At 39.2% G+C, this 25,667-nt stretch overlaps 1 protein-coding gene across 17 annotated transcripts in view; it reads left to right on the top strand.

Annotated features, from left to right (window-relative positions):
- The window catches only part of CCSER1 (coiled-coil serine rich protein 1), a 1,061,579-nt gene that overhangs the window by 688,375 nt on the left and 347,537 nt on the right, over positions 1 to 25,667 (top strand). Inside the window, exon 10 of one of the 17 annotated variants that reach the window (XM_039539939.1) lies at positions 21,921 to 22,163. The exons of 15 other annotated variants lie outside the window; for them this stretch is intronic. In XM_039539939.1, coding sequence (XP_039395873.1) covers positions 21,921 to 22,064 — 144 coding nt within the window. In that variant the 3' untranslated portion in view covers positions 22,065 to 22,163. Of the gene's footprint in view, positions 1 to 21,920; positions 22,164 to 25,667 lie in introns of those variants that run through there. One more of the 17 variants, XM_039539950.1, reaches the window with a different exon arrangement.

Raw genomic sequence — 25,667 nt, forward strand, 5'->3', positions numbered from 1 at the left:
TGTTAACTGACTTGTACATATGGTTGCTGTAATGCAGGTGGAAATATTTATCAGTTCTTATCTTTTATGTTGGTTAGCTGCTTTTCTGATCCCCAGACTCTCAAGATCATATTTTAGGCCAGGGTTTTGCTCCAGGATCTTCTACTAACACAGACCCCGCCCTGTACCCAAGTGGAGACCAGTGGGATTATAAATTATTTATATGCAGTGAGTTATTTCTCTCTCATATGCTCATGCACACATCCATCAGATTAATTCAGTTTAGAAGGTGTGTCTGTTATCACAATACTCGTCCATATACTGCATAGCATTGGAGAAGCACAGCACTTTATTAGAATCAAGATATAAATGGTGACATCCTTGCCCCATTGAAGTCAGTGGAAAAACTCTGACTTCACTGAAGCCAAGATTTCACACCAAAATATTAACGTTTTAACTTATTAAGTAAGTATCATTTATATTCTTTTCACTGTTAAGTATTGTCCCATAATTAAACTAAACTGAACTATCTTGGTGGGACATTTGAAGATAAATAGGACTATTACATAAATGTTAAGCAACCTTATTTTGCTTCAAGAACTGAGTGAGCCACAAATACACAATAAATCAAGACAATTGAACTGACCACCTAGAGATTATTGACACTTCTCTTTTGAACTTCCCCTTCTCTTTTGCTGTTGTCGCTTGTTTTCTCTGATTCATCCTTATTTCCTTATCTAGTCTGAGACTCCTCTTTGTAGTCGTCATGGGAATGCAATTATTGCTGCTCTATACCCTTTTATTTTTTGTCATGCTTTTTTCATACTTACCATGTTTGTAACACCACAAACACTAGCCCGTTCAGAAGAAGAATACCTAGAAGAAGAAAAGGGTGGTGTTCATCACAGTGATTTGGCACTAGGGTTTGTGTTCTGCCTTAAAGCAGTAAGTAGAACTTCTGAGTGGAGACACATGTGAATCAGCAAGTACAATAAATAAATGAAGATGATTTTGGAAAGTAACCCATTTTCAGTTTAGGGTTCCAATAATAAAATAAAGTGGTTGTTTCCTAGAGTATACAGTCTCATTTTACTTGTGTGCTATCTGCAGTCCTGATATGCAGCAGCTTTTCAAGGTAGAACTTCCAATACAAGATTTTATTTAAGGACAGCAAATTCCTTTTACATGTTGAACTATCATTTCCAAAACTATTACAGTGGGGGCGGAGCATTATCTTTGTGAATGTCATTACAATGCAAAGTTGGATGTGACTTTTGAGCCTTGATGGGGTAATAAGCACAAGTAACATATTTTCAACCCTATCCAGAAGTCGCCCAACTCCTCCAATACATTTAATCTTTTATCCTTTCGTTTTTACTTTGCTTTTCCCTGATTTCATATCAGCGTATAAACCAATGAGAAACTATTCATGTTCATGTTTTGCCCAGATGTTTTCGATTACTCTTAAGAGCAAGACAAAGCCGTTCTGCAAAAATCATGGTTGACATGAGTGGTATTCCAGCTTAGATATCAGATATCTTCAACTAAGTCAGTTAGAGTAACAACAACAATAAATTAAACAGATAGAAACTTCTGAAAAACTCTCCTGAATCTTAGTAAGCACAAAAGGCTCTTGATGTATAAAATTGCTTTTAATGTAAGAACAAATATATTTGCGCCTTTCTTCAGGCTTGCTTTAATGCAGTAACTGTCAATACAAAAGTAAAATTCTGATGTGTCATTCCATATTAGATCCTCCTCTACTTATTACAGAGAATTAAGCAAGAAAACATATTGATGTCATTTGAATTAGTATGGAAACAAAGCAATATAATAAAAAATCATAATTGCTGTAAAAATTAGCTCTTCTGAGTGTATATGAGCATTTTTCCCAGTACTGAGAACAAATACCTTTTAAAAACACACACAAATGTGGCACGATAACCTTATTTTCCTATAATGAGCAAAATTGCAGCATTCTGTCCACTGATGATGAACAATATTGCTGGCAGAAATCATTTGTCCTTGCATTGAGCTAACACATTAAACAAGCTGCAGAGTATTTTCTTTTTTTTCTTTTTTTCATCATATTTTCACATTTGGTCCTTTATCCTGTGATGTATTGTCCTCCTCCCATCTTCTGTCTCTGTATGTGCATGCCACCATTTACCAGCTCACAAAGAGGAGCATATGAAAAGTGGGTCACTGAGTAGCCATAGAACTGTAAACTGCTCCAAGTGCAAAAATTAACAGAGCTGGGAAAACCAGGAAGGAACAAGTACCATGGATCATGCTCTTGCTCTCTGTGTAGACAAATCCCTTCAAGGCTTGTGAGAGGAGTGTTCCTGGGACAGTTTTTTTATAAATAGGGCTGCAGGTTTGTCATGGTGAGAAAAAAGTCACAGACAAATGGGGAAAATCTTTTTTTTTTTCTGTGACTCAACCTGCAGTTGCAGTTCATGTTTTGTGGGGCTGGGCCGCCCTGCTTCGGGTCACAATGCAGCTCAACTTTGACCTGCCCAACCCTCCATCATGACTGAGTGGTGGACGAAACTTGCACAGTGTTGCAGTCCTGCACTATAGGTTGCAATGGCCAGAGCAGGACTGTAGGCTCAGCCCTCAGGGACAGCAAAGTCACAGGAGAAACTTCTGCAGGCAGGACACAAGAGGTGCCGCTGCGGGATGACTGCAGGATGGGCTCACTCTCCAGGCCCCTGAATCTCCTCTCTGCACCAGAACAGGATTAGGGTTGCGGTGCTGGGGGCAGAGGGTGCTGCTATGTGTGGTTGCTGTCCACCTGGCAAGATGAGGAGAGCATTTTTTGTTTTAAAAGATGAGGGAGCATTTGCAGTCAATTTAATAACCCATGATTTTATTACATTTACCGTGACTTCTCTGTGATTTTTGATTAAAGAAAAATTGCTGTGACAAATCTGCAGCCCTACTTATAAAAACACCTGTAGGATGACAAAGAGGAAACTGTCACAAATGTCCTTGAAGTGGTATGGGTTGATGTAACAAGCCTACTGTGCTGTTTCTGGGTACTTTTTGTAAGAACAGGGATTTCCCCCTCCCTCCAATGTTCTTCTCCAAAGTTTGCCTTCCCCACAGTGCAATGTAGTCTGTTTGTCAGACAGTTTCCCCTTCCGCTCCAGAGGTGGCTGCATTCATTAGGCGGTATGTTTATTTTGTATAAATTGCTTCAGGATTAAGTTAATGTAACTATAAATCTATGCTTTTCTACTATTGGAATTCTTGAGAGCTAAAGCTGGGTGTTTGTGTTAGACAAGCAACTCCAAATTATATATAGAGTCAGGGACCTCATTTTTAATTAATTTAAGGATGACTAGTAACTATGAGCCATTGACCTTGCGATAAATAGCCTCTTAAGTTCCCTAGCTTCTGCTCAAAGTAGTGATTATTCCATACCCACGTTCGCCATGTTACTCCTGCTGTCATCTTCAATGATCACCATCCAGGTGTTCCAAAAGTTTTAGATATGCTCTTCTGCGCCCTAAAAATCTGTCACTGCTCTTGAAGTCCGGTGATTTACATAAGCAGAACAGCAATAGCTTCATTTTCCTTTCTGTGTTACATTTTAGGAGTATGATATTAAACAACTGCAGTAATTTTTTTTCCTGTTAGACAACTTGGCATTTGTAAGAAAACAGACATTCCCATTCTTTAGCAGATGTCCTGCACATTTTACGTGATCCACAACAAACACTTGGGAAAGAACTTGATTGTGTGATGCTTTCATGCCAAATAGCCAACTGATAGATAAAATAACACAGACTTCAGGGACTGTATCCTTTAACATTATCTAAGTGGTTAATGTGTATAATTATGTGAAATTAGATTGGAACTTTAATCATAAATATAATAGTGCATTATGTTCTCAGTTAACAGTAGTGATTTAAGCAGGCTTTACTGTACAAAAAGAGAAATCTCAGCCAATTTGACCAAAGTATAGGTCTTGGAAAAGAAGAGTTGTGTAAAGAGAGGTTTAGTAAATCTTTCATGACTGGTGTTATCTTGTTTTTGTTAATCCCCTGGATCGTGTAGCTCTCTCTCTTTCCCTTCTCCCTACCCACGTAAGGCAAAATTCTCATCATCACCCTTCCACAACCCTTCCATTAACTCCAGTGGGAACTTTGCAAGACTAAGGCAAGCAGGATTTACCCCCAGATGCTGTAGACTCCAGCTCCAAAGGTTAGAATGGGCCAGATAAAACATGAGCTGCTACTATATCTAGAATCATACGCAATAATATATAGCCACTGCCTTCAGTAAAAGTCATATTAACATACAAGTTTCCTGATAGCTTCCATTGTTGTATGCAGTTTTGTTGTAGCTGTGTTTGTCCCAGGATATTTGGAAGACATGGTGAGGACTGTGGAGGAGGAATACTTGAGAGTCCCACTTCATTCTTGCTTTCTTTGTTTTCAACTGCTGCTTTATTTTTTTTTCCTCTTTCATCAGAGGGGAGTTGGTAAAAATGCAGAGATTATTACTGTTCTCTTTCCACCATTTCTTCTTGCTGCTGCTTTGATTGGGTTTTTTTTTTGCAAGGGGCGGAGTGGTGGCGGAAGGAATGAATGGAATGAGGCCTCAGTGGACTCATGTCAGATATTTTTGGCATTTGCTTATCTCTGCAACTTTGCCAATATATCTTATGCCAGATTTGACATATACTTATTCTTCCAGTCTTGGGTATCCTTTCCCTAATGACTGCTGCTGTAGCAAATTTTGGGGTGGTTCTGTGATTTAAGAAGAATTCCTGAGGAGAAATTATACTAAGACCATCAAAATTACTTTTCCTTTTATACCTAATGTCTAATCCTGGTATACATTACAGAGTGAAAATGCTGGTATCTCATTTGTGCTGTCTGGCACCCTATAGTGATTTCATGTCAAAGGAGTGTTTCTGTTTTTATAAAATCCCAGTTTATTCCTTGTATTAGACCCAAGAAATAATCACCCATTATTTTGGAACACAGTGGGCAGAGGCATAGTAGCTTATCCAAGGTCATGAACAGGATGCTGTTGTGTAGTGTGAATTTCAGGTCTAGCTTCCTAAAAACAGGCATTCGCTTCCTGACTCTGTTTTTTTCCCTTTCCTCTGGCAGTATTTTGCAAGTGTCACTTGCAGTGTTAGAATTCTTCAGGAGACCCTTGAAGCTATGTTTATCAGTACAAGAAAGTTGGCATCCATGCTGTCATGAATCTTCGGTTTGTTGATGGTTAAAAAATGTATTCATAGCATGGGCAGGGAGCATTTGAATAACAATGTGGAATTTGAATGCAATGTGGAATATGTGACTAGCCATATGATGTTTTTTTAGAATTCCTAACTAATATAATACCAGAAGACCCAATGTACAACATGAGCCAAATTCACAACTGGTATCAGCGAATATATTGGGAGAGTTCCACTGACTGAAACTGTGTTACAGCTACTTACCACAGTGGTGAATTTTAACCCGGTTTTTTTAAAATACAACTATTTGGTCTCCTCTGTTAGCTCTAGAATTCTGGACAGCATCCACTTTTTACTCTGAATTTATTTTAAGTGTGATTCCATGGTAGTCATTGTAATTCTAAAATTTAATCCATCATTTTGTTGAATATTGTCTGTCTTACAGGCAAATGATAGTACTATAACACAAACAACCTGTGTGTGTAATAGCTATAAGAGAAAGTGCTTGGGTAGGTGAATGTGGGAGCCTTTTATACCTACCATAAGTAGGGTGTGGGGGGAGAGAGCCGTAACTGGTTTTGTTCACTTTTTAATGCTGTTATTTCTCTGTCTTTTCCACCAGTCTTGCATCTCTTGTTGCCAATTTTGCAACTACATCTTGCTGTTGGGAATCTTTTGATGCTTTGTTAGTGGTATGGTTTATGTTCTTACTCATTATTTCCCCCTGATATTGATCCTTTTCTGTTCTCCTTTTATCTTGCTGTATTGTTTTTATTCTTTCTCCCTCACATCACAGTCCCATTTGGCTCATAATTGACTTCTCTTTCCTATAACACCATTTTTATCACTCTCAAAGCATGTTTTTCAAATGTAAAAAAATACCCTAGAAATTTTTTTTTCCTTTTTAATTACTATTTTTCCAGATCTTGTTCCTTGTTTTGGGTTTATGGGGGAGGGAGGCGATTAAAGATATTTAAAATAAATTATCCATACAGAATGGTCCTATAGAATTGAAAAGAATCATAGAAATGTAGGACTGGAAGGGACCTCGATAGGTCATCTAGTCCAGTTCCCTGCACTGTGGCAGGATTAAGAATTATCTAGACACCCTGACAGCCTGGTGTTTGTCTAACCATTTATTAAAAACCTCCAGTGACTGAGACTCCACAACCTCCCTAGAAAATTTGTTCCAGTTCTTAACTACACTTACAGTTACAAAGCTTTTCCTAATATCTAATGTCAATCTCCTTACTGCAATGTAAGCCCATTACTTCTTGTCCTGTCCTCAGTGATAACAGAGAACAATTTATCCTCCTCTTCTTTATAACAAACTTTTACGACTTGAAGACTATTATGTCCTCCCTTAGTCTTCTCTTCTCCAAGCTAAACAAACTTTCCTCATAGGTCACATTTTGTAGACCTTTAATCATTTTTGTTGCTCTTTTTTGGACTAATAAGCTTATTAGTGCATAGTAGAATGGAAGAATGACTTCTTGTCTCTTGCTTACAACACTCCTGGTAATATATGCTAGAATGATGCTTGCTTTATTTATTTATTTTTCTCCTTCAGTACTCGCTCCTAGGCCGTCATTTCCCATTTTTTATTTGTGCAATTGATCCTTTCTCAGTGTAGTACTTTGCATTTCTTCAGTTTGTCAAGATCATTTTGAATTCTGATCCTGTCATCCAAAGCCCTTGCAACCTCTCCTAGCTTGTTTTTGTCCGCAAACTCTAAGTGTACTCTCTGTGCCCAAATATGCCCTTTCAGTTCAATTATGAACCACTGATAACTACTCTGAGTACAGTTTTCCAGCCAGTTGTTCATCCACATTATAGTAGGTTAATCTAGACTATATTTCTCTAGTTTGTTAATGAGAAGGTCATGTGAGACAGTATTATTTATTTGGCATACGCAGTTCAGTCAAGCCAAGCTACAGTGTTCTTATCAACAATGTTTAAGGCACAAAAACCTCCAGGAAGTCAAGTAATTTTGTAGTCCTCAACAATGTGTCTCATGGTTTGTGGCTGCCTGCATTGACATAGTGGACTGTCCCTAAAATGCCACTGAAATTCCACTGCAGCATAAATTCTGTGTCCAGTATGAAACTGGTCCAGAAGGCTCCATTGCCTTTGCAGTAAATTAAACCCAGGTTGACATTGAGTGGGCTCTGAGACAAGATCATTAGTTGCCATCTTCTCTGTTGACCATGAAGCTTACCCTGCATCCTCTATTGTAAATCCCTCACCCAGTAAACTTATCCACAATGGGAGATGTGAGGTCAGACAACCATGCTGTGGATTAAACAAGTCTTAAACTAACAGTAGATGTGGCATATTACACAATTTCTCCACAAGCTTTGCTATGCTTTCCTTTCTGCGGACACTGGGCAGACCAATATCTCAGAGATTGTATCAAAACCCTTACTAACATGAAGATATGACATCATCTGCTTCATCCCCATCCACAGGCTTGTTAACCTGTAAAAGGAGGATATTAGGTTGGTTTTTACATGTTTTGTTATTGATAAATCCACGTGGACTGTTACTTATTACCTTGTTTTCTTCTGCATGCCTACAAATTGATTATTTTATTTGCTCCATTATGTTTCTGGCTACAAAAGTTAAGCTGATGGGTCTGTGCTGACTTGAAGTTCTCTAAGTAATTCTTAACTTGTTCTTTTCATATTTTAGCCTCAGATCCTACCCCATTTACATGGATGTTCAGTATGTTAGTTGTCCAATCACTGCAAACTTTTTTTGGTGAGAACTGAAACAAAAAAGGGTATTTAACACTTTGGCTATTTCTGCATTTTCTATTTTATTGTCTTTCCCTCTTTATTTAGTAATCAGCCTACTCTATCTCTGGTCCTCCTCTTGCTTCTCATGTAGTTGTAAAACTGTTTTATTGTTACTCTTTATATCCTTAGCTAGTTTAACCTCATTTTGTGCCTTGGCCTTTCTAATTTTGTCCCTACATACTTGCATGGTTTTTTCTTTTTCTTTTTTTCTTTTGTGGCGGTTGTTTAACATTCCTCTCTTGTAATGTGATCTAGTTTCCACTTCTTCTACGACTCTTTTGACTTTCAGGTTACTGAAGATCTCCTGGTTAAGTCAGGTGGCCTCTTATCTTTCCTATGGATTTGTATAGTTTGCTCTTGAGCCTTCAATAATGTCTCGTTAAAATACTACCAAGTCTCCTGAACTTTTTTCCCCCTAGACTTGCTTCTCACATGATCTTACCTACCAATTCTCTGAGTTTGCTAAAATCAGACTTCATTAAGTCCATTGTCTTTATTCCGCTGTTTTCCCCTCTTACTGTTCCTTAAAATCATGAATTCTTACTGTTTCAGGAGCATTTTCAGTGAACTTTCTGTTACAGTTAAAATACTTAAATATTGCACCAAAACCTACAGAAAGGATATCATTCTCTGTTGAATTCTGTAAAGTTTAGTGTAATAGCTTTAAAATCTATTAAGTTTCTGTAGAACCCTATTGGTTTTATCATATTAAATTTTATAGGACAATCTTATAAGGGTTAGTTTTCCCCTTAGCCCTTTTCCACCTCTTCGGCCACAATTCTCTAATCTGTTCTTAACCCCGGTTCTCAAATTATTATTTTTTTTTAAATTCCCCTCATACAAAATGCACTTTAAAAGTTGACCGTCCCTTTTGTGCAAACTTTATCTAACAGCTTCAAAACAAAACTTAGACCTGTTGCCCTTTGTGATGTGAGAACTCTCTCTCTCCCTCTCACACCTAGCTAAAGCAATCATGTGAAGAGCTTATTTTCCTATTTTGCTAGAAAGTAAATCTCCATTGAACAGTATCAGAGCTGCAGATAAGTAATATATATATATATATATATATATATATATATATATATATATATATATATATATATATATACATATATATATATATATATATATATATATATATATATATATATATATATATATATATTCCCTCTGCAAACATTAGGGCAGGAGGCAAAGGCTCACTGTCTGTCAAGAAAATAAATGAGAAAAACAAAGGCCATGCAGCAGGTGTCAATTCTAAACTGAAAAAGGAGCAAGGGAGTGGGTAGGAGATTATTGTCTTTGTTGAATTGTACTGTGATTTAATTAAGGGCAGTGCTCTCTTCTTAAAATATTTTTAAGCAGTAGGGATATTCCATTCCCTGGTTGTTTTTGTTTTGCTTTAGAAGACTTAATGCTTTCTAGGCTGTAGAGTTGTTTTAATTCTAACAGGGGCTTTTGATTTTCCTAAACTGTTTTTTACTAGCATTATACAGCGTTCTGGTTTCTCGGTATTGGCTGCCAAGTATGTTTTCCAATTGACTCACAAGGTCATTTGTGCTGAACTCAGCCATCCAGCTGTTCCTTTTTATTTAACCAATGAGAGAACCTGCTGCACTATTTATCCCTTCCTCATGGGAGTAAATGCCAACATGGTTATGTTCTCAAAACATACTGTTTGACATCAGATAGAAATGTCTTACCCAACCAACAATGATAGAATCTCTGTGGAAGCAAAGAGAGTAACTAAGTGAAGCATTAGGTTGATTAGCCATTGCCTTGGTTTGGGAATTTCTTTTATTCACATGTCTCTACTTAAAAGTCCATAGTGGATGCATGTGTACACCCAGAATTAGGGAAATCCCTCAGCCCACTATCCTCTTGTGATGCTTTGTGTGAAAATGGTGATTTATACTATCCCTTTATAGACTGTAACTGAAATATAATGTTAGTGAGCATATCTGAAGAAATCTGATTGGAACTCCATAACGTTTACTTTGCACAAGTGATTTGCAGTACTTTTCTTAATGTATTTAATGACTTTTCTATGGCACTCATCACCATGTTGTCTGAGTACAGAATCTCTTTAAATATTTAACATGCCACGCACAAATAGAAAATCATATGTCAAGTGTCTTGAAATTATAGTCATTGATCATGGGAAGAATCATTGACTTGGTGCATTTTTCCTCACTAAACCTGAACAGCACAACTGTAAGACTAAATCTTCCAGTCTTTCTGTGTGTGTGTGTGTGTGTGTGTACATACATACACTTGGGCAAAACTCCCCTGAAGTAAAGACTATAGAATTTGACTTAGAGAGACTAAAGGCAACATTTCTTTTCTGTTAGTCTGTTCTTCAGTGTCAGACACTCACATCTGCTCTATTTCTTTCTTGTAGTATTCTGTCAGTTGTTTCTCTAACCCTCAGGTTGTAAGAAATTAATATAATGCTCTGCTTTTACTCTTGGTAAATTTAATTACTCTCTGATTAGTGCCAATATTTCTGCATAAGCACAAAAAACATGTTTTGATACTTGAGCCCACGTGTTGGAAAGCCACTCAGCATGTTCTTGAATTAAATTGACTGATTATTGTAAGACCAAACCAAAATGCTATTAAATGAACCTGTAAGAGCATCTATATTGATCTCCACTGAGGATTTAACATGGCTGGATACAGTACTCCTTCAGAAGAAGCTTCCATGAAGACGAAAGTCTTAAAGTTACACAAAGCATTAAACCGTTCTGAAACCCCTGCATTGTTGTCTGTAGATTCTTTACCGTATGTCAGAGGAGGCATTCTGATCTTTCTGATTTTTTTTTTTAGCCATCAGCAAGAGGGAAAACCTTTAACAAGAATTTACAGAATACAGATCAATATTCTTTGCTGGAGAAAGTTTAGATTTCAGAAGTATAGAAACCACAACATGACACTATTGCTCAGTTTAGGTCTCCGATACAGTGCCCTGAGTTACCATAGCACATTAAGGTGAGTTATACAACAAAAAACAATTCCCATGCTCCTCCTTATGCACGTTGACATTTTAATTTTGAACTTACGTTATTTTTACCAAACATATTGATTGAGTCTCATCAGATATCTCTCTGTAATGTGCAGTTAATTAACCAGATTGTCTGCAGGTGACATGTTGATGGAATAACACTTACCATGACATTTCCCATTAGGGATGCTTTCTGTGATCAAAATACACTCAGGAGATTTGCTCCACAAGCTTTGTTTGGTTTTGATGACACATAATCTTTCATGTGGAGAAGCCTCCCACTGCATACATCAAGAAGGCATTCACAAGTCACTTGAATAGCGAAGCATCTTAGTCAGAGACCTTACACATAAATAAACCAGTGAATGCTGAACTGACTCTGTAGCCTACATTGACCTTGTCATATACTATTGATATCTCAGCAGCATAATCTTATTCAAGTTATCATGTTATCTCTTTTTACTCTAATTATCTTTGAATACCTTCACTGGCTTCCTTTCATCTTATTTCAGACTTCTCTCCAAGGCCCGGTACAACTTGTCCATTCTTTTGCCTCTGCTGTTATTTCCTCCTTTGATTTTCCTCTTCCCAACTCTTCTCCTAATCACTCTATGTATCCTCTTGCCTTTGTGTCTTCTTCCCTGGTGATCTTTGTGCTTGTGCCTCCGTCTTCTCATGCACCAGTCAGTCAACAATCCTCCCTTCTTTCAAGCCCCTCTTAAAACATTTACACCTCTACCCTGATATAACGTGACCCGATACAACACAAATTCGGATATAACACGGTAAAGCAGTGCTCCGGGGGGGCGGGGCTGCACGCTCCAGCGGATCAAAACAAGTTCATTATAACACGGTTTCACTTATAACGTGGTAAGATTTTTTGGCTCCTGAGGACAGCGTTATATCGGGGTAGAAGTGTATTGCCTGTGATGCTATTATCTTTCCTAGATATCTCCTCCACTGACATTGGACCACTGATCACTGTATTTAGATAGCTTGAAAGATTATATGAAAATATATGTTACTGACAGCATCTAAAAGAGGTTGTTAATGGGGGCAGGACTGCAAGTGCTGAAATTAAGCACATTAGCAGGCAGAAGCAATAATAACTTTCATCAGTGGTAAAACCACAGGAACCAAATCCTATTTATCTTGCAGGAGAAATCTCAGTGAAATCAGTAAGACTGCTTGTGTGAGTTAAGTTGAGCAGGATTTGATACTAATTGAGAAGCAATCATACATTTCAATAAATATTCTAAAATGTAAACCATTTCTTAGTCTTGATAATATTAGTCTATTTGTCTACCTTCAATGGAAAAGGGAAGTTAAATGAAAGACTAAAATGAATTCTGTATGAATTCATAGCTACTTTTGCTTTTCTGTCCCGAGAACATATTTATACAGGCTCGTAGTAGCTTATTGAACTGTTGTGTTAACTACAGATTTCCTTCATACATATTGAACCAGCACAGTACTGTTATGGACACACTAGCCTTTGGCACATGCATAGGCAATTACAAATAACAATGATAACTGAATATCTTGACACTTTCTCTTGCTACTGTTAGCATTTTTCTCACTTCTTCATCTTACTATTTCTTTAGAAGGAGAATAGTCAACAGCTGTGGAAGCAGACATAGCATATTTGGCAGCTGGAGGATCCAGCTGCCAGACTCTGGAATTAACCCATAAACGGTGGTGTATATATTTTTGGAAGCAAAGTTTGGAGCTGTTGCTAGCAGCACTTCTTAACTTTATAAGAACCTCTTGTCACAGGGTGGCTAGCCACTGAAAATGAGGTAGGTCCAGCTCCCCTGTGTCTGGATAGGTGTTCCCATTTGGTGGAGATGCATCTGGGGGCTATAAAGGATCAGGGAGACTGAGTGAGTTGGAAGAGACGCAGTGTGTGAGTATCAGTCAGGAAACTGAAGGAGGTCCTTGGGTAGAGCTGTAGAGAGCAGAAAGCTCTCGGCAGGCTGTTCCTGGGAAGAGGGAAGAATGGGCTAGGGGACTGTTTCACACCCAGGAGAAGGCTAGGAGAGCAGTAAGAGGGGTTTGCTGATGTCCCCAAGCCAGAGAGCCAGGGGACAAGGACTTCAGAGGACTGAGACAGGAGTAGCAACAGCAGAAGGAGATGCCCGTTGGCTACAAGCTGGAGAGCTGGTGCCAAGTGCCAGAAAGGGCTGAAGGCAGGGCAGTAGCGGAGAGGCTTATCTGCTGACATCTCCAGGCTGCAGAGATGGACCCAGGGAACAACAAGAGTATTGGGATGATCTCCTAGCAGAGAGTCTGAGGGGTTCCATCTGGGAAGAGTGAGGTAGCAGTCCAGCTGTGATGGCTGTCCTGCCATAGAGAGACACGAGGAGACATGCTGGGTCTGTGCTGGATAGGTGTGGCATGGTGAGGAATGCACTGGCACTGTGCTGATGAGCTGAGGCATGGTGAGGGATGTTGGTACTGTAAATTGTATGTACAGTTTGGACTATGCTAGGGATATTCTGGCCATGGGACATGTTTTGTTATCATTTATTTGAATGGAACTTCTGCAGTAAATGAACCCCACAAGGGCCATTTGCACTAAGAAAGACTGGACTGTTGGTGAGAACTTAGGAGGAGGGAAACTGAGGCACATGTGCCTGGCATGCTGATGCTTGCCAAAGGAAGGTGCTCCAGGCACAGCCCCCATGACATCTCTATAAGGTCTTTGCCTGGCTTCTGTTCTGAGACTTGTGTAGCTTTCCAAAAAGTGGACTGGTTCTAACTATGGCAAGAATATCATGTCTATATGACCATAAGCTACTTTTTGTCATAAATCTTGATACTGAAAAATACGTAGCCTAACAAGTCTTTGAAAATGCAGCCCCATAAAAATTCCTCCACAGATCCTTGAAATGGTTCTCTCAGAGCACAAAGGGGTGATTTAAGATCATTACATAGACATATGTAGAGATGGGATTGAGCCCCATCCTCAACTGCAAACACATCCCAATGTTCATGGCAGTTCAGATTCAGATCTTTGCATCTTTTTTTTGACTCCTTCCAAAAATATAAGTAGCTTGTTTTCCAACTCTTTCTGAAGACTGAGGAAATCTCAAACTAAGAGAATCTCATGAGAACCGTTCAACGGATTTTGGCATCATCAAAGCCCAAGCCCCAGGCCCAGTGTATCCTCAAACCCAAAATGTGATCTGAGCTAAAAACTATTCCCACCCTGATTTTTCCCCCCCTCAATTGAACGTAACCAACTCAATCCATCTGAAGTCATCTGGACATTAGGTGTCTTGAGAATTCCATGGAGTACTGTACACACAATTATGGGGCAGATTGTGGGGACTGTTCATGAAGTGTTCAGCAGAGCGTGGGAAGCGCAGCAGAACCTTTGTATTACTGTAAGCCTGGGAGTGTTGGTTTGGTACTTGGCAAAAGATAGAGTAGCTGTAGTACTGCTGCATCTGATGCTTGGATGCCTATGGCTGATCCCTGGCTGTTAGAAAGGCTCAGATTGCAATTCCCTGTCCATGCCCCCTTTCTTCCATGGACATGCTCCATATATCAGGGGTTGCAAGAAGGTGTACAGCCAGCCTTACACCACCCTGAGATTCCAACGTGACAAGGTGAAGGAAAGAATTCCTCAGAAAACCAGGTAACCCAACTGTGAAACTGTCTTTTGCCACCAGAGCAAAGCAAAAATGCTTTAACAGGCATCAGGAGCTGTCTCTAGATATATCCCACTTACACACCATTTTCTAATACTTCATTTTACAGGCTGTAAACAATGTATTTGCTCTGAAATTGTATAACAAGAAAATTCCACATAAATAAAAGGATCTTAGTTATACTCTTGGATGTATATGGTTGAGTTCCATTGACTTCACAGGGAGGTGCAGATGTAAAGACAGAACTTGGCCTATAGCAATTTTACCTTTCTCCCCCTAGAGTGACTGATAATTGACCTTGAAGACTTATCACGGTGTAGTTTAAAAAATGGGTTTTGTGATAAGGCTCTAGCTCAGCAGAGGGAAATAAAAAGATATCCAACCTGTGATTACATAGTATTCCCCTAAGGTAGCTAGCCAAGAATTTGAATTTAATCAAGAGTTATTGCTGTAAGATTAAATAAAATCATAGTAGAGGTAAGTGAAAACGGGGGCCAAAACACACCACAAAATGTCATCAAGGAAGGACTATTTTCATCTACCGAACACAGTTTGGGTGTCAGATAGTAATTTCAGGACTCTGAGAGAGCGGGCTGCATTTCCCGTATGTTAACTTCAGTGATTTTTTTTAAATCATTGTATTCCAGTGCTTAGAAAAATAATCCATTTTTTCACCTTCTGCCTTTTTAAAGTAACTTGTTATATAACTGCAGAGGTAATCAAAAGGAAATCATTTAAATTCCTAACATGCAAAAGATCATAGAAATCTGCTTGTCTTTGCAGTATGTATTGCAGAAATACTTTATTAATATAGTTTTCAAAAGAGAACTGGACCAAAAAAGCTTTAACTGAATATTAAATTGCTAGACTAAACACTCGATCCTTATGCAAAAGCAATGATTAAAGACCCTTTAAAAGCCTTTACAAAAAATTAAAGCTTGGAAATGGCCAGTTAAGAATAATAAATATTTTATTACACTTACAGTTCTTATATTAACTTAACAGTATAAACATTCACTTTACCTACAATCTCAAAAATAATCTTTCTTTATTCACTTCTAGAACATTCACTCTGTCCCAAGAGGCAATATATTTATAAAATGTCATTTATAAAACGTATTCATATCACTTTTACTGTACGTAATAATGGTCACATACATGAAGTAATAGAAGAGTATGCATTAACTAATGATGTATGTTGAAACAATTCAGAAATGTTTCCCGGTGGGTCAGAGTTAAGGTTGTCATGAGAAGGAGTAAAGTGTTGATACATGTTGATCTGGTCTCTGAGTGAATGCCTTTCTTCAGTTAACATAGGAACTGTAATGGTAACGTAATATTTATCTAAATTACTTTAAAACATATTGACATAACCAGTTAACTATTTTATTTTTGTATAGGGTTAAATTACTTACTGTGTGAGGACATACCTTTTTGGCTGTGATTTTTTTCCTGCTTAATGAGAAATATTTATCTTATAAGCAGCATAATATGCCTCATCCATATGGTTCAATGAGCAGAAATGTTTGTGCTGATATCAGATTTCAGCCCAGATGTCCTAATTCAGCAAAATATGTAAATATGTGGTGAATGTATCCATTGAAAACAATGGAACTAAGTATGCTCTTAAATTTAATCATATGCTTAAGTGTTTTGCTGAATTGGAGCCATACATGGGCACAGATCTTTGTCCTTGTCAAGGATCCACAGGATCAGTGCTAGGCACCCAGCTTAGGAATAGTGTCTTGGAGGAACCCTTTCAGTGTGCCAGACCCCCAAAAGGAGTTTCACTCATCGTTCAGCATAGGTCATGTGGCCTCGTCACATCCTAAGACTGACCCTCTGCATCTTCAGCACTCCTGCTTCATGCCATGTGCTCTGTTCAGCAAGTCCAACTGATATACGCTCCTGGCAGAGACTGGAACAATCCTCAGGGATTAATGCACCTCACCAAGTATATACAGTGATGTTCAAGCAGCATTTTTCAAAATAGTAGGGCTGATTAGTTACCTGGAACACGTTATAGGAAGTCCTTAGGTTAGCACAGAGACATAAAGGTTAAAGCATCATCAGTTTGGTCAGTCCAGAGCAATCCACCGAGCCAAGCTGTAATGAACTCCACTTTGAGGCTCCCCCTGTCTCCCTCTGACTTCCTCCCTTAGTCAGTTCCCAGGTGAAAGAGTCTTCAAGCTTCTTTCAGAGCCAACTTATTCCCCACCTCACTCTACCTAGCCCTTTGTTTTCTAGCTGGGGTTTCTGCTCAGCTTCCCTGCTAAAAGTATCATTGTCTCTCTAGACCCCTTGTTGATCTGGGTTGGTTTCAGCCAGTTCCTTATTGTGACTGTATTCATTCCATCCAGAGAGGGAGGTGACACACACAGCTATGTCTGCCATGAGAGCAAACCTTCTCCACTCCACTGGACAGCAATGCAACATATAGGGGAAACTCAGGCACACATAGGGTTCACCAAATAATTACAGAAATTCTCACTTTGGCACAGTCCTAATGAGAGTTTGTTTACAAAATTGAAGGGAGTTAGGCACCTAACCTGCTTAGACATTTTGTAAGGCATCTATTTGCATCTCTGTAAATCTGGCCACAGGTGCCTAACATTTTCTGCAAAACTAGGCTTGTAGGAGTTTGGCTAGACAATTGTATACACAGGCAGGTGGTGCATTTTGTGGTACCAGATTACAAGGCATTCACATTAAAAAAGTATCATTTGATAGAATACACGTTTTTTGCACCATCTTATCCTTTCATTTGCATAATAGAGCTTCCCTCCTCAGGTGCAGAAGGAGAAGTAGAGAAGCCGCCTCAAGCATGCAGTACTGAAATTTTCCTCCTGTGCCAATGAGGCTGCTTCTCCCCTCTCCTACCCCTTCACGGGCCAGAAGAACTGTGATGGCACAAGGTGCGGGGCTAGTAACCAATGTGCAGTAAAGGGCTGCAGTAAATTACTTTCCGCCAGCATAAAGGGCAAAGCAGGACTCTCCTGTGGTGGCAAAAGCGTCATATCAATCATTACACATTGCTGAGCTTACGGGCTCAATCTAGCCCTAACTCTAACATTAAATGGTGTGATTTTGTATTTTCTACACATAACATTTTTAACCCCACTTTGATGAAAAACTTCATACATCTTGAGTTATTGAGTCAAGTAATGACACCTCTATAGTGAACCTTTTAATATCTTCATTGTATAATGAAACTGTACACATCTACCCACCAACATCTTGCCTATCTCTGTGGATATCAAAGATGTTACATTTTAAATAAATACAAAGCAAGAGCATGCTATTTCGTCTGCAAATAACCACGTCTAATAGATACCTTGCTTTGTATAACATTTGTAGTTTATTAAGGTCGCATAGTATCCAATTGTTGTATGAGGTTGTGTAGGTTTAGATACATGCTAGAAGACAGCATGCACCATACATAGTTTATGCAGACGCCCAATATTTAAATAATAAAGGAAATTATTTATTACTTTTTTTTGCAGGAGGGAGAGCAATTTTCTGTCTTACAGTTTGGAACCTCTTGAATTGTTCCACATTCTGGCCTTTATCAATGAAGCCCCCAGTGCAGAGTTCAGTGGGTTCTAGGGTCCATGCCAAAGCAATCTGATTGTAGGATCACAGCTTTAACTTCAGTGGGAATTGAAGGTGCCCAACATCTTTGACATGAAATTTCCTTTTCTCCCTGAATGTTTGCAAAATTATCTGATCAGTTATTGACATCCATTTTATGTGGAAATGTAACCAAAAAAGTAGCATTGTCTTCATTTTGTCTATATCTGGGGCAAGTCTGATTCACGTTTAATTTCCACTTGCATATGTTATTACTAATGCTAGTTAATTCCATTTGCAAAGACAATTTAAGGTTAGTATATTGCTTTACAAATTTACAGCTGGTTACACAGAATATAATCTCTAAATTTGTATACATAGATGTTATAATTTGAACATAGTAGATAAAATGTTTTAAGCAATTTGCTAAATTTATATTTGCCTATACTAATTAAGCACTGTTATATTTTATTTGCATTTCCAAATAGGTTATATTCTCATTACTCAAGTTAGTGCTCCATGAGCTGAGGTAAATACCATGTCATTTTCGTCATGGGACCAGAACATTGAACTAAATGAACTGTATTCACTTCAGGCCCATTTTCTGATAAATTAAAATAACTAATGACAATTTTATTAGTGTGAATCCACACATTGATTTAAGGGAGTGAGGTGTTTGAATGGGTAGCTTTTACTGTTATCCATAAATATTTCTATTTTACTATTCTTACAAACTTAAATACTTATGCAGTGAATTGAAACTAGCAAGCTTAAAAATACATTGTGTTAAAGGCAATCATAAATATTTTATAAAGAAAGTAGAAATGTTTCTTTGTAGGATAAGCAGACTTTCAAAATCAGAGCAAGACATCTCTCTGAAAAAGGGATGAAATCTGCAGAGATGCTTTAGTTTTGGTTGTGTCGCTTGCAGGACAATATTTTAAAAAATCTGTACTGAGTCTGCAGATGAAATTCATCACTTGTACACTATAGTGATTTTTCAATTAATAGTTTATATAGCAAACTTTCATAGCATAAAATTACATCTGTAACAAGTTTAGAAATTACATTTGGTGTAGTTTAGTTTCCCAATTCAGGCTACTGAGTTAGTACAAGTTACCTTTTAATTTTTTACTCAGTCAAAACTATAACTGAAACTGGTTGTCAAATTGTATTTAAAACCATCTGCTGCTGTTGCATCATTTCACTCTTAATATTTCTCTGTAACTCAAGAAATTGTATAGTCTGTAAAACATTGATCAACAAAACTTTTTGTTACATGTGGGTGGATTTCTACCAACTGAGAGCACATTTTAAATGTGAGCAGAGGAAATCCTTTTGTTTTGATTTGGGGCAATTTGCTTTAAAAAATGGATGCATTAGATATCATTGGGTTGTTTATTATCTCCGTCGTAGTGAGACTGACAAGTAAATTTTGTCTGGGGAATTTTTACAGTAGTTTTTCAAAGGTGATGTAAGTTAATTTGAATAGGGAGGTGGTGGAATCTCCATCCTTAGAGGTGTTTAAGGCCCGGCTTGACAAAGTCCTGGCTGGGATGATTTAGTTGGTGTTGGTCCTGCTTCGAGCAGGGAGTTGGACTACATGACCTCCTGAGGTTTCTTCCAACTCTAATCTTGTACGATTCTATGAATGAAACATATATAAAAACTGAACATGGCCCCATAACACGAGGTAGAATCTTTTGAGATTGTTGTCAGTGGAGACATTTGATTTGGCAATAGGAAGCAGTAGGAACAGTAATAATACTAAATACCAATATAGCACTTTTTATCTAGTGATATAATTCTGCTTTACAGTTGTGGGTATCATTAATCCTATTTTACCAACGAGGTAAGTGAAAAGCCAGATTTGCAAATATTAGGTGCTAAACATGCAGATACATGCTGTGATGGAGCAAGGCCGGATGGCTACAGGAAAGTACTGAGGAACAGGTATGTTAGCCCCAGGCTAAGCAAATCCCTAGTACCATGGGAACCAAAATGGCAGTTGCTCCAGGATAATCAAGGCACCTGGGGCCAATTAAGAACTTTCTAGAAGGCACAGGAGAGAGCTACATTGATTGGAGCACCTGCAGCCAATCAGGGCAGGCTAATCAGGGCACCTGGTATAAAAAGGGGCGCTCACTCCAGTCAAGGGGGAGGAGCCAGAGGAAGGAAGTGCGAATGAGGAGCTGGGAGTCAGAGACACAAGGAACTAAGAACTGAGAGGGTGTACTACTGGAGGATTGAGGAAACACCATACAATCAAGCCGTATCAGACACCAGGAGGATCCTATGGTGAGGATAAAGAAGGTGTTTGAAGGAGGTTATGGGGAAGTAACCCAGGGAGCTGTAGCGGTCAATCAGCGGTTACAAGTAGCACTTTAGAGACTGCTACAATTCACAGGGCCCTGGGCTGGAACCCGGAGTAGAGGGCGGGCCCAGGTTCCCCCCAAGCCTCGCTACTCCTAATGAGACATAGGAAGAGTTGATCCAGACTGTGGGTTTCATCCAAGGGGAAGACCACTGAGGGGAGGAAATCCGCCAATAAGCGCAGGACCTACTAGAGGAGAGGAGGAACTTTGCCACAATGCCTAATTGGGTTTACAAAAGAACCTATGTGAGTTAAGCACCTAATTACCATTGAGTCAATGGGCGCTCAGTGTCTCGTATGCTTAGGTGCTTTGGGAAGGTGCTAGGCATCTATCTGTAACTTTAGGCACCTAAATACCTTTTGAACTCTGGATCCAAGTGACTTTCCCAAATTTACACTGCAAGTTAGTGACCTCAGGAATAGACACCCCGCCCCACTACCACCAGCCCTTCTCTCTGTGACCTTTTGTGAACCCCAATCTGACTCTTAGCCCTGTGCCCTCGACCCTCGGGACCCACACTGCTTCATTGTTTAAAAACGTCTGTATTACAAACTTAACGTATAATGTCAGTATGATGTTAACTTTTAAAAAAAAGTTGTTGATTCAGTGTAACAGATGAAGAATGTCTTGAAAAGTTTGGTTGATATCTTTTCTCACATCAGAAAATCATTAAATCAATTTTAGTGGTCCAATTTGTATTAATAGGCTTCACAGGGACAGTATAATTAGTTTGAATTTCACCTACATCCTTTTTATACATTATTTTGTGTCTAATATTAGATTGCTAGGCTTGTAGGGGAATGTTTACCCTGCAATTAATAAAACAGTGGCACCGAGTCTTAGCACCTGGGTCAGATGACTTGGGCTGTGAGGCTATAAAATTGTGCTGTAGATATTTCAGCTTGGGCTGGAGCCAGGGCTCTGGGACCCCGTGATGGTAGAGGTTCCCAGAGCCCTGGCCGAAGCCTGCACCCAGACATCTATGTAGCAATTTTATAGTTCCGAGTCAGCTGACCCAGGCCAGCCATACCTGTGCCACCAGTCTTATATCACTGTGTGGCTATACTGTAAGTGTGACACAAGTATCATCACAATGAAAACAGATTTCAGTGGAGGCTGGCAAAAGTTCCCAACCCTTTACATACTAATTTTATCGAATAGTCCCAGGTTTAATTTCTTAATATTGGTTGATCTGTTTATGAATATTGGTACTTTTCTCACATTTCCACATACTCTTTGAATTTTCATCTTTTTATTTTAAATCTGTCCACTGATCTAATATGGTTTGCTGGGCTAAAAACAGAACTAAGTATTCATTAATTCTTTCCAAATGTACAGGCAGTGACACAGTGTTATTGTGATTCCAGACTGTTCTCAGATGATCTACTCCAAATATTTTGCCACAGATATGCTTCATCAAGTGGAACTACAGAATATGGGAACCAACTTATTTTTTTCCTGAAGACATTAAATGTGTATTAAACTGATATTACAGTAGCAGTGTTTTGTACCATAGTTGGCACATAATGTGCTTATTTGTTATGGAAATGGTTCTCCTGGTAACCACTTTAAATAGAGAAAAGAACATTAAACAATTCCTCTCTGTAAAAAACAAGACAATTTTTCAATTTGTTCATTTTGAATGTTAACAAAATTCTGTTTAGTTTTAACATCTCATCTCCAGAAAGTGGTTTTCTGTTCAATAGCACGCTGAAACTGGGCTCAAATTATGTAAAGGGTATTGACTGAATCCTATTGCCTACCACCCACCATCATTCCTCTTGCATGGCTGAGTTCTGTGGTGTGCCAGCATTTAATAGATCAGCAAAGACTAAGTGTGGGGTTTTCAAAAGTGCTCAGTGTTGGCTCCACTCTGCTCCCATTTAAATAATTGAGAGTTTTAAATCCCACTCGTTCTACTCTCCTTACCCCAGTCATCTGGGATTAAAGTGCAATTCACTTACGCCGGAGGAACAGTTGTGGTATGATGTGGGGAAGCCTGTACTACCATAGCTCATGCTATGCTGTTCCTGTAGATGAGTACGCTCATTTTCAGCTATGTCCTTCTCTCTCTTGTCCTCTGTCTCTCCCTTACAGTTTGTGCTCTCTCCCACCTCTTAACCTTTACAAAATGAAGCCCTTCCCTCCTCCCTCGGTCACCACTAGTCCACCAGCCCCAATCAAAGCACTGCAATCCAACCCCACGTGATTACATTTTGCCGCTCACTGCTGCTGGCTTTCTGTACTACTGAGACCTCCTCATAGGTCCACAGCAGTTCCCTTTGCAACACTCCATCCTGCACACCATAATGTACCCCATCTCACATCTGCTGGTTTCTATCTTACATACTGGGATTAAAACTGGTAGCAGGGGAAGTGTGCTCTATCAGGGACACTGGGAGAGGGTGAAAGAAGGGTTGTGACATTGAACAAATGGCGTGAGGTGTGAATTACAGATTTTTTATTATAATTAAAGACATGCAAAGGAGAGTTATTTCTTTTCAATTTCTTTTTAAAACCCTCCAAATTACTGTGGAGCACAGTAGATGGTACAGTCTTAAACATAGAAACCTGTCCTTAGTGGCTAAATTTAGCCAGCTTGCAGCTCCTTGGCAAGCCACTAATCTCTTAAAGGCTTCCCTCTTGTGTTCCAGAATCTAAGCTTTCATCTGAAAATGTCTAGCCCTTACAGTTGGGAAGATTACACTAGATTCACATTTTGAAGTTAATCTATATAGTTCTTTAGGCCTTGTCTACACTATGAGGTTAGGTTGAATTTAGCCGTGTTAGGTCGATTTAAAAATGAATGCTTCAGCACAACTAATCCCATTCCGTCGACCTAAAGGGCTCTTAAAATCAACTTCTGTACTCCTCTCCAGCAAGGGGAGTAGTGCTAAAATTGATTTTACTGGGTTGAATTTGGGGTAGTGTGGATGCAAATTGACGGTATTTTAATTTCCCGTTTGGTCACCATGGCGAACTCAGCAGCACAGGTGACCATGCAGTCCTCCTAGAATTGTAGAGCGTAGAATGTTTCTATGCTCCCTCATCATCTCCGTCTCTGAGGTCATCACAGATTAGAAGGTTAAAAAAATGCACTTGCGATGACATGTTTTCCGAGCTCATGGAGGGCACAGATTAATGCATAGAGGCATTCAGTAGCAGAGGCCAGGAAAGAATTAAGTGAGCACAAAGAATGGAGGCAGGACATGATGCTGAGGCTAATGGGGGAGCAAACAGGCATGATGAAGTGTCTGTTGGAGATGCAGGAAAGCCAACACGAGCACGGACCCCTACTGCATCCACTGTATAATAACCGCCTACCCTCCTCCCCATGTTCCATCCTCACCCAGACGCCCAAGAACATGGGGGACGGGGGAAGGCTCCGGGCACCCAGCCACTCCACTGCAGAGGATTGCCTAAGCAACAGAAGTCTGTCATTCAAACAGTTTGATTTTTAGTGTGGCTACAATAAGCAATGTGGCTTTGTCCTTCCCTCCTCCCACACCCCACCCGGGCTACCTTGTCCGCTATCTCATTTTTTTTAATTAATAAAGACATAAGTCGATGCTAGCTATGGTATGAGGACGCACTCCGCTGACTTAATGTGCTTAGTGTGAACATACGCAATCGACTGTATGAAACCAATTTCTAAAAATTGATTTCTATAAAATGGACCTAATTTCATAGTGTAGACATACCCTTATAAAGCCTGAAACTGTAGCTCTGTCAGAGGTATGAACTGTCCCTGTTCATCTTAGTGAGGTATCAACTTTTGAATTCTAACAATAATTATTTGAAGGTCAACAGCATTAACTATTTCACTGGTGATCAAAGTGCAAGAAAGAAGAGTGGCAATCACAGTATGTAGATTTGAATAATCTACTCTGAGTGGTGTCTCAAACGGAGCTTGGCTTGGCATGATTTGAAGATTAGACCTCCCTGACTCCTCAGTTCATTCCATCTCCTTAATGGAAGACCAGGAGTCCATCACATTCCATATTCCACTGCAGATCCTCAGATGTGGAGTATTTTTTACCTTTTAACAATCTGTTAATCTGAGAGAGAAATTTCTGTCAGGAATGGCTGTAATTTGCTCTCCTTGCCATGAAATGGACAAAAGGAAAGAGTTTGCAATAGAGGAAGTCTGTTCTCAGTTCCAATATCTGCTTCCCGTATTGTCCAACAGCTAGATTCAAGGTTCACTGAGAACCAAGGTCTGAAGCACAGGACTGGGGGCAACACTGGAAATGAAGATCTGGTAGAACCTTTATCCCAGGCAGCTTTGACGAGCTTTAGGGAAGGAGCTAAATAAAAAAAAAACCATCCTCAGAGAACACTGCACGTTGTGGAGCTTTTAGCTGTAGCTTTCTCTTTCCCAGCCTGTAAAGAGGAAAAAAGTGATGAGACTTTTTCACATGTCCGTTGTTAGTACAAGGAATTGTCCCCAAGTCCCCTAGGTGAGACTCCAGTGGACAGTTCAAGAATCCCCATGTCTAATCAGAAGCGGATTAGATAAGAGGGCTGGTTGTGTATTCTTTCCTCGAGAAATCATCTTGGACCTCAGAGCAGAAGCTAAGTGCCTGAGGTTTGCTGCTTAGTTCCTGGGATTCTTTAGTCTTCTCTTCTTTCGTCTCCCATTTTATTTTTTCTTGCTTCTTCCCTCTCTGCTTTGGGGCTAGCTAGTAAGGAAGAATGAAGCAGAGGCCTAATGCTCCCTGTTTGCTCTTTGAGACTTGTACACCAAGTTTTTGGGAGAGTGGGTGTGTTTAGCTAACATTTTAAACCTGGGTAAAATGAGGTTTAAAATGGAGACACAACCTGAACTTTAGCAGCGCATTGACAACAGATGCCTATTGTAGGAACCCATATCAGAAATGATTACAATAACTACAAGAACCAAGTCTATGACAAAATAAAATGAGTAGGTTTTTTCAGTCTTTTATTTTAATAAGTCTTGCTGATCTAAATTAATTTTTTGTAATTTCTGCAGGGCTTGAAATTTACAGTTTGTGTTAAAGTTCCACAGGGGACAGTTAGAAAGTAGACTTGCTTTTAAATAAATGGGAAAATACTAATTCAGCT

This window comes from Mauremys reevesii, linkage group 5 (genome assembly GCF_016161935.1).
Source record: "Mauremys reevesii isolate NIE-2019 linkage group 5, ASM1616193v1, whole genome shotgun sequence".
Classification (NCBI taxonomy): Eukaryota; Metazoa; Chordata; order Testudines; family Geoemydidae; genus Mauremys; species Mauremys reevesii.